This window comes from Podarcis cretensis (assembly GCF_951804945.1).
Source record: "Podarcis cretensis genome assembly, chromosome: 3".
NCBI lineage: Eukaryota > Metazoa > Chordata > Lepidosauria > Squamata > Lacertidae > Podarcis > Podarcis cretensis.
Window position 1 is genome coordinate 28376975 of NC_137172.1, and position 14924 is coordinate 28391898.

General features: G+C 42.5%; 1 protein-coding gene across 1 annotated transcript in view; it reads right to left on the reverse strand.

Moving 5' to 3' along the window:
- The window catches only part of USH2A (usherin), a 446098-nt gene that overhangs the window by 34011 nt on the left and 397163 nt on the right, over window positions 1-14924 (reverse strand). Inside the window, exons 62-64 of the mRNA XM_079968364.1 lie at window positions 7700-7927; window positions 3526-5039; window positions 726-1047 (exon numbers count right to left, since the gene is read on the reverse strand). Coding sequence (XP_079824490.1) covers window positions 726-1047; window positions 3526-5039; window positions 7700-7927 — 2064 coding nt within the window. The remainder of the gene's footprint in view (window positions 1-725; window positions 1048-3525; window positions 5040-7699; window positions 7928-14924) is intronic.

The following is a 14924-nucleotide window of genomic DNA, read 5'->3' on the forward strand; positions in this document are numbered from 1 at the left end:
ATGCAGCAGCCAGCCAGATGACTATGCCAGGTTCAACATACTTCTGTTAATTCGCAAAGTCCTAAGCAAAGCAGGCTCAAAGTATCTTAAGAACCACGTGATTCCCCATGCTCCACTTTGATGACTGAGATCCTCTGGTGGGGCACTTCCGGAGGCTCCTCACACCCCCTGAGACTCAGTTGGCCTTCACTAGGGGCCAAGTTTTCAGTGTGGCAGGCTCTGCCTGTTGAACTCCCTACCAACAGTGGTTCAAGCAGGATGCATCCCTTCCTTCTCTCACACATCTTTTGAAACTATATTGTTTTGACAGGCCTTTGCAATATGAATGGTATCTTTTTATGGATGCTTCTTGCTGGTTTATTTTTAGATGCTGTATGCTACCTGGATAGATTTTTATGAAAGCATGGAGTATAAATATGCAAACAAACAAAAGTGCTGAGAGCATTCACAAACATTTCACACCATGCCTCTGAAAATATGTAAGTTTCTGTGCATTACAAAAAATGCATATGTGTAAAAATGGAAATGCCAAAAAACAGGGAGGGACATTGACTGTATTTAATTCTTGAAGCCCTTTTTGTCCATGTGAACTATATGGAATTATCGTAACACTTTTTCTGAGTATATAGTCTTTTACAGTGTATTAACAATTTAGCAATAAAACTTCTTTCCTAAGATGTTCATAGGAATCATAGGATTAGGTCTTCATTCTATATGCGACATACCTGATATTCATATTCAGTAAAAGGCAGAAGTGTGGCATCTTTGAAGAATGTGGATGAACCATTATAAACAAGGACCAGGTCTAGATTTAGTTGCTCAAGTGTTACTTGTCTTCTGTAAAGCTCATAATATAAGATCTTCCCATTTGGTTGCTTTGGACCTGTCCACACAATGGAAAGAACAGACTGGATTCCACCATGACTTGACTGCACATCTATGAGTGGGGCTGGCTGGATTTCAGGAGGCGCTTCAAGGGTCTGTAGAGAAGCCCATTCACTGGAAGTGCAGCCCAGGAGTGTGCAAGCTTGCACTTGGACTTCATACCTTTAGAAAAACACATCAGAAGGAAGTTAAGTAGAAGGAGGGCTATAAATGTATCTATTGCACATACGTGTAGATTACAGTAAAGATGTTCCAAAAGAGAGGTGTGCACAGCACTGTTGTGTTTTAAAATAAATGCAAATAATAATACTCTTGGTGGCTCCCAACAAAATATTAAGAACACAATAAAACATCAACCATTTAAAACTTCCCTGTACAGGGCTGCCTTCAGGTGTCTTCTAAAAGTCATATAGTCGTACCTTGGTTGTCAAACGGAATCCATTCCGGAGGTCCGTTTGACTTCTGAAAACGTTTGACAACCAAGGCATGGCTTCTGATTGGCTGCAGGAGCTTCCTGCACTCAATTGGAAGCCGCAGAAGCCACGTTGGATGTTCGGCTTCCAAAGAACATTTGCAACCGGAACACTCACTTCCGGGTTTGTGGCATTTGGGAGCCAAAACGTTCGACTCGCAAGGTGTTTGGGATCGAAGGTACGGCTATAGTTATTTATCTGTTTGATATCTGATGGGAGGGCATTTCATTGGGTGGGATGTTTCTTTTCCCTCCACTTTTTGCACTGTGGTGCAAGTAGTAGTAGTAGTAATATACCCCACCCATCCGGCTGGGTAGCAAGCATAATGGCCTCACATGCATGAAGGTCCAGAACCTTCAATGCATGTGTTGATCTCTTGCATAAGCACTCCCCTCCCTCCATTAAGCTCAGTGCAAAGCAAGAGTTGCAAACACGCACACCCCTTCATCTCCTTTGCTGAAATGGATGGAAACATTCCTGCATGTGTGTGCACTGCGATCCCCATGTCTGCAACAAATCAGCATGATTTATATATTAGGAACACAGTACTTTGAATGAGATAATGGCTATGCTTTGCCTGAACTAGAAAGAAGTTGAATTTGAATGTTAAAAGTTCCTTATATCTACTGTAAGGCAAACTGTAGGTTCCTTGTTCAGTCAACCAATTAGGTGTCTTATAATTTCAAAATATATGATGAAACAGAAAGCTTAACTCAGGCCACTCAAAGTTAGCTGAAACAAACAAGTCTTACCACATTTCTAAAAAATATAATCATGCTGCAACATTTGTATCATAAGCTCCGCTAAAGAAAAAGGATCAGGCTTTGTGATCTGAACTCGCATTCCAGCCCGTTTGCATTAAATTTACAAAATTAATTGTTAGCCTACCACAATCTGGTGGCCTCCAGAGATTTTGGACTGCCAGCCAGCTGAGAAAAGCTGGGCCATGGACTATGGTTTGTTCCCATGACTATCCGTGACTCAGACAGAACTTTTATCTTTCTCTGCCCATGCTCTTATTTATAAAATAATGATGGGAGATCAATGAGACTTCTACTGCACAAATGTATGCATTACTTCTCCGCTTAGCTAGCAAGTGAAAACATGTTAAAATAATTGGTTGAAAACCTTGCATGTGCATCTAGCCACTTCCTATAAGTTTCCACTGAAAATAATGGGACAACCCTTTCTGGGAGGAAAAGAAATGAGCACTCTTTCCTGCAATTCCGAGATTGCCATGCATCAAAAGGCAGGGAATGTGATGCACATGTGTGCTTAGGCCTATACATATACTTAGAGCTGAAAAGGAAAAAAAGTAGGAGTTTTCTGAAGCTATTGATAAAAGGTCCTCTTCTAATTGAGCAGCTAGTGGCATATTAAAGATCCCATTGACAAGGGCTGGCTATAAGAAAAAGAAAAATTGATTGATTCAGTAAGCTCTGCTGAATGGAGAGTTGACAGTTTTTACAATGGATAATCTACTATACGTTCAGCTCAAAGCTGCCACAGCCACCCTCCATTCAGTACTAAGGACCAGTCTGAAGAGATCTCATAAACTCAGTTGGTAAAGACTCTTAATCTCAGGTTTGAGCCCCACGTTGGGCAAAAAGATTCCTGCATTGCTAGATGACTCCTGCAGTCCCTTCCAACTCTACAAATATATGATTCTATGATTAATGCCTTGAGACATTGTTCATAATGTATTAGCAGGAATATTTTGGCAAACTCCACTAGCCTAGCATCATATTCTGAAGGCACAGCTCTGTTAGGCAGCATAGCTGGTGGCTTCTAGGGGCCGAAGCACTTTTTGGCCCCCTCAATGTTCAGCACCGCCCCCTAGCTCCTCATGACATTGCGTGCGTGATACAATGATGTTGTGTTGGGCTCCCTCAATCATGCAAAGAAGCTGGTGCCTCTGTTAGGGAGAAATATGGGGTCCGTCCTGCTAAGTCTATTTTTACATGCTGTTTGGTCTTCTGCATCTTGAGGATACCAACCTCCCAATTCCCCCAGTTTGTAGAACAAACTGGTTACAGGGAGCCAAAATTCGCAAGTCATCTAGGGCTGCATTGGCATAAGAGCATTTTGTTCTGCTTTTTTCATGGGTCACACTATGATCAGAATAACAGACAATATTCACTCATTGAAGTACGTGTTCACAAGTTACCTGTGATAGGGTTTTAATGCTGCGAAAGTGTAGTACCGCCTCCCAAAGGAAACATGTGTTGACTCCAGATGAACAGCTTTCTTCTCCGATTCAATAGGGTCCCGCAGCGTGATTGTATAGCTGACTATATCCCCATTGACTTTTGCAGGTGGGTCCCAAGTAACCAAAATTGTCTCTGAGGACCATGCCTGCAGTCGAGGAGGTGACATTCCAGATGGGGCAGAGGGATTAGTTCTGCTTGTGGCTACAGCACTGGTGACGCTTCCTTGGCTGTTGTTTGCAGTAACAGCATAGCTGTATTCTTTTCCTGGAGTTAGCATAAAGTCATGATAACGAGTATCCAGCCCCAAATAAACCAGAAACCCGTCTCTCCTTAGCTCATAACTTTGGATTTTGCCATTTGGATTAGCAGGAGCCTTCCACATGATTTCTATCGATTCTGAACCTGTCACTAGCAAGCTGGGGGCATCTATATTAAGTGGTGCAGCCTCCATTGTCCAAACAGATTGGGGTGCACTAGCTGTACATCCTCCATTGGTACAAGCAACTAGCATGATGTCATACCTGGTATAAGGCTGTAGATTCAACACTTTTCTGAATAAACTTTTTCCAACATAGAGCTCTTCACCATTTAATTTTAAAATGTACTTTGTGATTTCTCCATTTTGGATCTGGGGTGGTAACCACGATATGTTCATTTGGGTGGAACCAAGATCTTCTAGGGTGGGAGGGTCCACGAATGCTGGAGCTGCCTCAAGTGTCCGAATACTGGCATGGTTGCTGGTGGAGCAGCCTCCCATAGTACAAGCAGTTACTGCATAGTTGTATTCTGTATATGGCAGTAACTCTTCATCAGTATAGTTGAAAGTAGCAGCATCAAAGCTAAAAGGATACAAAACGTTATTTCTGTGGAGCCTATAAGACTGCAAAATGCCATTGGGCTCTTCTGGGGAGGACCACAAGATCCAAATTTTGTTTGGACTTTGGGGGATATATCTCAAGACAGGGGCAGCCAAGCCCACTGGGGCAGCTTGACTGGTCTCTGCAGCAGACCATGAACTGTCAGCGTAACCGGCTGAATTCCAGGCACGTATCTTATATTCATACCTCGTCCATGGCTGCAAATGTTGAGCACTGTATACAAATGTTGTGCTCCCAGTGTTATATTCGGTGAAAACATTTTCCTCTTCTGTTGTTGCATTGTTCCCCGAAGCATTTCCTTTGCTGCGTCTCTGAATAACTTCATAGCGCATTATTTTTCCATTTGAATTAATTGGCGGAGACCAGCTCAGTCCAATGCCAGTCGCGTTGACCGACTGGATTACAGGGGCCAGCTGAGATTCAGGAGGAGCTTCGTCCGTCCAGATTGGCTGGGGTGAAGAGCGGCTGCAGCCAGCTGCAGTGCAAGCTTCAAGGACTAGGATGTAGAGAGTGAAAGGCTCCAGGCGCTTGAAGAGAAACTGACGAGACAAACCACTGTATTCCAGGTTATCATCGTTGAAAATATTGTAGGTCTGGAAGAAAAATAACATATATCAACAAAAGCTATACGTCACAGGCAAGACATTCACAGCCGAATCCTGCAACTCAGGCCTGCATTGCTTCCAGCTCAATAAGCCAAATGCAGCCTGCCAGATATGTATGACTCCCATCATAGATGCCATAAACAGCTTGTCAAGTACTCTGCAAGCCACAATAAATGTTTGGTGTGCGCCCATAAAACCTGGGACATCCACCTTCAACCCTTCCCTCCTCCAAAAGAACAACATTATTTTCTGCAAGAGATGTTGGAAGGAAAAGCCATATTAAGGTGATCATTCTGTCAGGGTATGCATTTCGGCTAAAACAGTGAAATGTGGGAGCAGACTAGTTACACACACCCACACTCTGGCAGAAGGGTGTCTGCCCCCTTTACCTCTTATCTTAGGTTCTAAAAAGGCTGGTTTTAAAAAATAAAATCTGGGATTATGGTTCATCTGACAGAAGGGGAATAACCTTAACCTCCCTGTGGACATCAATGCCTGTGTTGTTGTGATGAGGAACGGTGTGGGGGGGGGGAAGGAAACTCATATGTACTGTCCTGGGCCTCAGAAGAAGGCTGTCCTACAGTGGCTGCTCACTGTGTCTGTGGGGAGCAACAGTTGAGGCCCCCTCTGTGTATGACCCCAGCAACTAGGTTGTGCTTGCTTGCAGGCTGGGGAATTCCCCTTGGCTGGTGGTATCAATGGGCAGTCTTCCCGCCAAAGAGGGCTAATTTGAATGGGCCAATCAGAGGCCCCATTTGGAGGGTGGTGCCTTGCTTGCTGGTTGGGCATTGGCTGTTGCCTTGCCTGGCCTGGCAGCGAGGCTGAAGGCTGGCATACAGTCTACATTGGACTTGTCACAGTGAAGTCTCTGACAATGACTGGCTGAATTTATGTGACTAAAGACCCCTGTTGCTCAGGGATCCATAGTTTGCAGTTGAATATATGTGACAAAAGGGAATATTGCCAGTTTGGCATTAACAGGATTAAGCCCTCACTTGGAGATGGGGAAAGGTCCTGAGAAACAAGGAACTGAAGATCAAGCTGCATATTAAGCAAGCAAACAAACCAGAGCAATCAGAAGGAGCAGCAACCACTCCTTCCCCAATTGTTTCTGAGAGAAAGAAAAGCCCAGTGATTGTGTTCCTAGAAGGAAGAACTATTGCAGGGGTCAGCAAACTTTTTCAGCCGGGGGCCGGTCCACTGTCCCCCAGACCTTGTGGGGGGCCAGACTATATTTTGAAGAGAGAAAAAATAATTCCTATGCCCCACAAATAACCCAGAGATGCATTTTAAATAAAAGCACACATTCTACTCATGTAAAAACACGCTGATTCCTGGACCGTCTGCAGGCCGGATTTAGAAGGTGATTGGGCCGGATCTGGCCCCTGGGCCTTAGTCTGCCTACCCATGAACGATTGCCTCCTCTCACTCCCCACCCCTGCACTCTGAGAAGCACCGAAAGAAAAGCAGAAAAGTCCCCAAAGGTAAAGAACAGAAGGTCCAACTAAGTGTCACATTAAGCTGCTTTGGGTGGCTTTTCGTTTAATATATAAGTGGCAGCTTTAATCACACTGTTGTTTTTTAAGCATGCTTAAATAAATAGGATAAGACAACAAATGTAGAGAAATTATAACACGTCATGCTGTTTAATGGACAATCTACTGCAGTTCTGTTTAATGCAGGATATCCAACTGTTCATGGTAACAAACCTATAGAGCTCTTTATAATTCTAAGAATGTAGCCCAATATCCATCAAAAGGACACCACTTGCAAAACGATTACTAAAAACCTGTGATAGCTACATCTTCATACAATCATACATATATCCTACAGTCAAAGGTGGGGAAAGAAAGGTAGAAAAGAAAAGAAAAATACCATGAGAATTAAATTTAGCAAAGACAGTGCAAAGGAAGAAAGTAATTATGACAGAAACAGGGTCCTCAGAATTTCACACATATATCTTGCCTGTCGAGAGTATAAGAGTCTTCATGGTGAGAGTTTCCTTTGGGTACTTCTCATATAACCAGCTTTACTTTCATTTGAATACAGTGGTACCCTGGGCTACAGATGCTTCAGGTTACAGACGCTTAAGGTTACAGACTCCACTAACCCAGAAATAGTACCTCAGGTTAAGAACTTTGCTTCCGGATGAGAACAGAAATCGCACCGCGGCAGCAGGAGGCCCCATTAGCTAAAGTGGTGCTTCAGGTTAAGAACAGTTTCAGGTTAAGAACAGACCTCCAGAACGAATTAAGTTCTTAACCTCAGGTACCACTGTAATTTAGGACAACATCACTCAAGGCCAGTTCTATGGTTAGTGGTTAAAGTATCACCCAATGTCATGGCCCCATAGTTCTCCTTTGGCTCATGGGTCCTGGGAGTTTTCTTTTATAGTGTCTGTTGCTCCAGATCATTTAACTAAGAACAGGGAGGTGGCTTGTAAAGGGTCAAAGGAAGACATCATCTATGAGTGCTGGTGGCTGTCTATCAATGCAGGACCTGACATCACTCGCACCTTACATACAAACCACACATCCCTTCAGAACTACAAAACGGACAACAATTTTCACCATGTATTCAGCAATGAAGTTCTAACGTATGTTCATACCTTTCCACCCTGATTAAGTCATTTTCTAGGTTGGGCTTACCTTAATGTTGCCATTGGGCTTGGAAGGCTCTGCCCATTTAAGTAACAGCGCCCTGCCGTTCTCCTTCTTTTCCACGGTAAAGTTGGACAGGCCACTTGGGGGGGCTTCCAGGGTGCGCACGGAAGTCCATGGACTTGAAACTTGCCCAGCGTTGTTGACAGCAACAACATGAATATGGTAAGTTGTGAATGGCTTCAAACCAAACAAGTGAGTTTGATGCGTTGTTCCCTGCAGCAGAAATACACAGAATATTCTTTCATTGGGTTGAATAAATGAATTATGGTGGGTTGTTGAATAAAACTTATCTTGAAGGCCCAGCACTAACAGGCAAATTTTACCAAGTTTGTGTGTAATCTTCAGCAGGCACAAAGGGCCAGAAAGGATGTGAAACCTATGTTCTGACCGATATTGTCGGGCTATAGTTCCCATCATCCCTGATGACCATAATGGCTTATGGGACTTACAAATCCAAAAGCACTTGGAGGGCCATGAGTTCATTATCTCTGTCCTATTGCCCCCCCTTATCCTAAATAATATCCTATGTTATAGCTCTCTTTTTCACAAACACTGTGCTACTGTTGCCACAATTATATTATATTAACTATACTATACTATACTATACTATACTATACTATACTATACTATACTATACAGTGGTGCCCCGCAAGACGAACGCCTTGCAAGACGGAAAACCTGCTAGACGAAAGGGTTTTCCATTTTGGAGGCGCTTCGCAAAACGAATTTCCCTATGGGCTTGCTTCGCAAGACGAAATGTCTTGCGAGTTCCTGCAGGTTTTTTTCCCTCCCCCCCCCTTTTCCTAAGCTGCTAAGCCACTTATCAGCTGATCCGCTGATAAGCCGCTTAACAGCTGATCCACTAAAAGCCGCTAAACCGCTAATAGCGCTAATCCGCTAAGCTGTCAATGGGCTTGCTTCGCAAGACGAAAAAACCGCTATACGAAGAGCCTCACGGAACGGATTAATTTCGTCTTGCGAGGCACCACTGTACTGTACTATACTATACTATACTATACTATACTATACTATACTATACTATACTATACATTATTCTATTTTATATTTATTGTCAGGTGCTGTTGCGGTTGCTTGAGAGTAACCAGGCAGGACTCTGACCTGTGTTTTACAGGCTTTATTTTGGTGCAAACTATTTACAGTGAAGAGCTGCAAAGCTCATGTCTGGCTCAATCACTAGCAGAATCTGGGAGTGGTCTTCTTTTGGACCTCCCCCAACATAAGAGTTCTGTTACCCCAAACTACTGCGCAGAATGGGCAATGGCAAGGGCGTGTTTCCCTCCTGACCGGCTTGCCCAGAAGCGGTGTTAAGGCTCTTACCAGTATCCTCTGGTCCTTGCACCTCTTCCCCACTGGAGGTGGGGCTTTCCTCCTCCCCAGAAGGGGAGCTGCTTCGCAAGATTTTCGGAGGCTCCCTGTAACACAACTGCCCTTCTATTTCTCGCCTCTGAGCCAATGGCAGTTCCCTGACATTTATTCAATTATATTACTTTGCTGTGCCTACAAAAAGTGTAAGGCAATGCATTTTATCCTCACAATAAACCCTGTGAAGTAGCTTTGACTGAGACATAGAAGGTGGACCAGAGTAACCTAGTGAGAACTTAATGGCTGGGTATGGAATTGAACCAGAATCTCTTTGGCCACAGTTTCTAACTCTACTCTACACTATACTCATGCTCTCAAATAGACTACATCCCTATATCATGGTAGCAAGCGCTGACTCCCCTCCACCCTGTGAGTAGCCAGTGCAGATAATTTTGTTGTTGTTGTTGCTGTTGTTGTCGTCTGTAAACCACCATTGTATTTCTTTCAATGAAAATAATCTTATATGAAAAGATTATATATCTGTCACAATGCCCCCTGCTCCACCCAAACAATTTGATGGCATTCATTTCAAATCTGTTAGATTAGAGTACATTTTCTCTTTTTCTGGTGGTTAGGTCTATCTCCTTCATCGTGCAAAGAAGTCAGGAGTCAATTCCTCAGTTTTGTGTTAAGTGGCTAAAAGCCAGCACTTCTAACCTTTTAAATATTTAAGTATCTGCTAAGCTAACAGACTCGGAAACAATTTTTTTGCGGAAAAAATAATCATTTCTTTTTTAAAATATTAAAAGTTAGATGATAAATAATTAAATAGTTATTTTCCCACAACAATGAGCTTTCCTTTTAGATAAATATAATGCAGCATTTGAATGTCCATTCTGAATATTAAAACTCAACATGCCACCAGTACTGATTATAAATATACTTTTCAATGACAATTATTCCTCCCCTCTCTCTGTTAAACAGGGCAGGCAGCAGTAAGATTGATAATGAAGAGAGGAAGGGAGAGCTGAAAGGATAGTTATTGTTAGGAATTCCTAGTCACCCATGCTTGACAATCCTACACTTGAAGCACTGTATTAATCAGATACTGAGGTCAAACACAATGCAATTCTTTACATGACTAATTTACATGAAAGTCCCATTGATTTCTATAACATTTGTTTCCAGACAATTGTGTGCAGGATTGCAGCCTTAGTCTGAAATTCTATACGTATTAATGTGGCAGTAAGTCCATTGACCTCAATGGGGCTTACTTCTGAGTTAGATGTATATAGATTGCAGTCTTAGTCATAGTTTTTCAGAGAGAGAAAATAATAGCAGGTTGAATTCAATGGTGAATGCCCACTGACATAAGGTATCCATAAGTGAAATGGGAAAAGGGAAATTCAGAGGGTACTTCAGATTTTGAGAAGGTGCAGGACACTGCAGAGACAGAGAGAAATGGCAAACGTTCCACTGATGAATGTCTTTGATCAGTGAACACCCAGTGAAAGGTATTTGACAAGGATTCCAGAATGTAGAAACATAAAATTGGATTATTGGTTCGTAGGTAGTATGCGACAGCATCCATCCACTGACAGGCAGCAGGGTCTTCCATAAGCACTAAATTGTTAACATTTTTGCCGATTCCTCCTCCTCTATCTAGCTGCAAAAAAACACACCCCAATCTACTCCAGAAGCATGAAGACCTTTTGGAACAGATTGGGAGGTGACATAGGATCTTAAAGGCATGGGGCAAACGGAGACTCAATACATCTCTGCTCACAGAAGCTTCTACTGGATCAACGAGTCACCCATCATTGGAGGGGCATAATTGGCTACACCTCCCATATAAGCACAGCTGTGTCACTATACAGGGCTGGTAGTAATGGTAATGATTTCTTCACCCCAGTATCAACTCCTATGGGGTAAAACTCTGACACCATCAAGTTTGTTTCCGCTTAAGTTCAAAATCTCTTGATGTTATGAATACAGGGTTGGCACAGCCATTAGACAGGCCAAGACTGCTGCCTCAGGTGGCAGAAGGCTCCAAAGCAGCACCCCCGCAGGTGCCCCACCACTGATTCTGGATGAGATCTCGCCAATTTCTGGCAATATATTGTGGAACGCAGGAAACCTCACACAATTTTCTCACAATCTTGCTGCAAATTAGTGATGATGCTGGTGCTGCTTCTCTGGTAGAAGGGGCACAGGGAGCGACGCTTCCTGTTTTGCCTCAAGCAGTAAAATGGGACGCACCACCCCTGCATAAACAAACAAAAATAAGGTGCACTGTAAAGCTACCTTCTCTTCAAGTGCTGTATCAATATGAAATATAAGCCTAAGGTTGCTGAAAAGAGAGTCAAGTTCTTTGCATCCAAACTAGGTCACAGCTGCTATAGGAAAGATGAGTCCTGACCCAATATTGTTCTTTTTTAAAAAAATAATTAAATATACTTTTTATTGTTCATGGATTAGATATGCTCTTATTTTAAAAGGCAGAATTTGGGTACATGCATATTGTGTTTTCTGCTTCTCTGCTGCAACTGTCTTGATAACCCTACCCTGTATGATGTGGATGGCTTGTAGACCAAAAACACCGAAACCAATGTCAAGCAGTGGCCAAAATCAATTTTTTTTTTTGGGGGGGGGGGTCATTTAGACCCCCAGCGCCTTGGATGCTCTTCATTTTCTGTTATTCACTGGAAGCTAACTGACCCCAAGTCTGCTTTAGTGAAACAGTAACCATCATCCAATGCAGCCAAATATGATCAGTCCACATTGGGTTGTTGTTCGGTTTCCACTTGTAGAGTTCCCACCCGAAAGTCTTTTCTACTTAACTACCTTTGGGGAGTCCTGTTCCCCCACAGGATAGCCTTGTTCTGTGTGGATGTGCTGTTTCATCAACATAAGGACCAGCTCTTAGAGACCTGAGTCTACTCTAGGCATACTATCAATTGAAAGAAAAATACAACGGTCATTGAAGACAGGCTGAACCACCACAGCATTATAACACACACACAAACACCATTTTCAAGAAGCAAAAAGTTTTACATACTTAAAAGACCAGTTTGTGATCATTCATGGACGCAAAAGTATAGAATGGTTTAAATGCCTACAGAATCACCTCAAATACATTATACATATTTAAAACATTAGCTGCTTGGGGACATTCAGAGATACCACTTTTCATAAGAAACATGGAAAGCATGTGGACTATAAAGAAAAACATATGCATATTGTCAATAGTAGCACCTGTTCAATTACAGTTTATTTCAGTATGGAGAATCCCGTTCAGCCCCTAGATGGCAATACTATCAAACAGTTTTTATACCAAGAGTACTTAATGATTAACAACCAGCGTTCAGTCATCCAACATACTCAAGGCAGCCATTAAAAAAATAACAAAAATGATTTCATTATATCATTATAGATTCTTTTAATAAACATTTATGGCTTAGATCCTTGAAAGTGGAAGCATTCAAACTGCCATAGCCAAAGGGAACTTGTATAGCCCAATGCAAAATTATGGACTGTGGGTTAAAAGTATGGAGCTCAAATGGAGGTTCATGCTTGGAATAAAAATCTGTCATCAGAAATTATGCTGGCACAAAACACAATTAAAATTAGCTTTACAATTGGATGCAGTCTTTATTAATAGGTTTTTATGAGGACAGTTATGTATTACACTTCGACAACTGAACTTTTAAAAGCCTAAACTTTACACCCTAAGGTTTAGTAGTGAAGATGGGGTGGCCACGCAAAGTCAAATGATTGGTTCTTATGTATTACAAAGAGCCTTGGAAATAGAACAAACACGGAACTGTACACATAAGATATAAAATACTTGGCTCTTTCTGTGTGTCTTTGTCTGCAGACGGAACAATCAAGATAGGTATTCTAATGCTATTGTTGTTAAAAAAACCCCCAATGAATTTTCATAAAGCTTGCTACAAACTGTCCTGTATTATTTGCTGCAATAATTCAAGATTCCTTGAAAGCTTCCTTTATGGAATGCATCAAAAGGTTGGGGGGGACTTTAAAATAGCAAAATATAATGTGGTAATGGCCAAACCACAGATTATGTTAAATTCCTGGTCACTGTTAACATGCCTTTTCTTTTCTTTTATAAACAGCAGATCCAGGGCATCTAATCAGGACTGGGACCACAGCACACTGGGAGTAAGAATTAACCCTTACCACTTATGCCACAGTAACGATTAAAATTGCCCCCCTTGAAGCTGCTATTGCTACACTAGGGAAGATGTCATTAGGGCCTTAGCACCCATGATATTCAGGATTAGAAGCACGGTGCACGGGAAGGTAATATTTTCCTTGTATTGCACTCCTGATTAAAATTCCTGCCCAAGAAGATGCTATTTCAAGCACAACTGAAGCTTCTTTGAGAAGCGAATGTTTTGGGAGGACCATCACATTGAGGGGTGAGGGTGGGTGGAAGGTTAGACCTTTCCCCACGTGTTTTGGTCCCTGAATTCCTCACAGCTGCTAGTTTAAAAAGATATGCTAAACACAATCTTTAGCTTGAGCATGGCATGCTACCACTTCTTCAGGACAGCATGCACTTCAACACCCATCTGTTCCTGTATCTGTTCCAGCTACTACGAATCTAGGGTTTGGAGACTTTTATAGACTAGTTGGTTGGATCCTCACTTACTGCCAAAAGATTAAGTCAATTATGTGGCAGTAGGTTCCTACAGTGGGATTCCGGGGAAGGGCTGTAGCTCAGCAAAAGAGCATCTGCTTTGCATGAATGCAAAAGGCCCCAGAGTCAATCCCTGACATTTCCAGATAGGGGTGGGAGATACTGTAGGTAATACTGAGCTAGATGCATCAGTAAATCCATCTCAGTATGTCAGCTGGGATGCCAATGGTGAGAGCAGGTTTTGCCAGAGCTCCTCTGTACGTCCTTAATATGTAGTAATTATTCATATGTACAAGACCTGGAAGTTTGTTTATTCATTTACAGTGGTACCTTGGGTTACATACGCTTCAGGTTACATACACTTAAGGTTACAGACTCCGCTAACCCAGAAATAGTGCTTCAGGTTAAGAACGTTGCTTCAGGATGAGAACAGAAATCGTGCTCCGGCGGCAGCAGCAGGAGGTCCCATTAGCGAAAGTGGTGCTTCAGGTTAAGAACAGTTTCAGGTTAAGTACGGACCTCTGAAACGAATTAAGTACTTAACCCGAGGTACCACTGTACTTCGATTTATATCATATCCTATCACTTAGGCTGGAGGCATCTTGGTTCTCCTACCCTCTCACTTGCCAAAGCCCAATTATTTTCAATAATGAAATGAACGTAACTGCAACAAAATATTCTTCCTTCCACTCCATTCTCTTGTATTCAGAATAATATGTCCTTGCCACCTTGCCTGCAGTGCCTCCGTCTGAGGAAGGGCCAAGGAAGGAGGAGGCAGCAGATGTCAGTGCACAGGTGGTTCAGCTTGCTCAGGCAGAGGAGTATCTTGCAGTGACTCTGAGGTATTCCTCTTCTCAACTTACACAGGAATTGTCACATTAACCCTACATTAAAATTGGACATAATATGCTCCACATTGAGCTGCCCTTGAAGACCATTAGGGAAGCTAAGTTGGTGCAGAACAGCAAGAAGTCCTTCATTGCACCAGTGGCAGTGGAAGCAAACCAGCAAAGCATGTGCTCTACCACTGAGCTGTACGTCTCCCTGAAAATATTCACCTGAGACATAGTGGGAATCGCTTATATACCTTTCAAAATCTCTGAGATCTTCAGTTTGGAAAGCATTACTAACAGCTATAGTAAATTAGCCCAGACCATGCTACAGGACCTATAGTATAGGTGTACCATATTCATGTTAAAAAACAATGAACACACAATTTAAGCA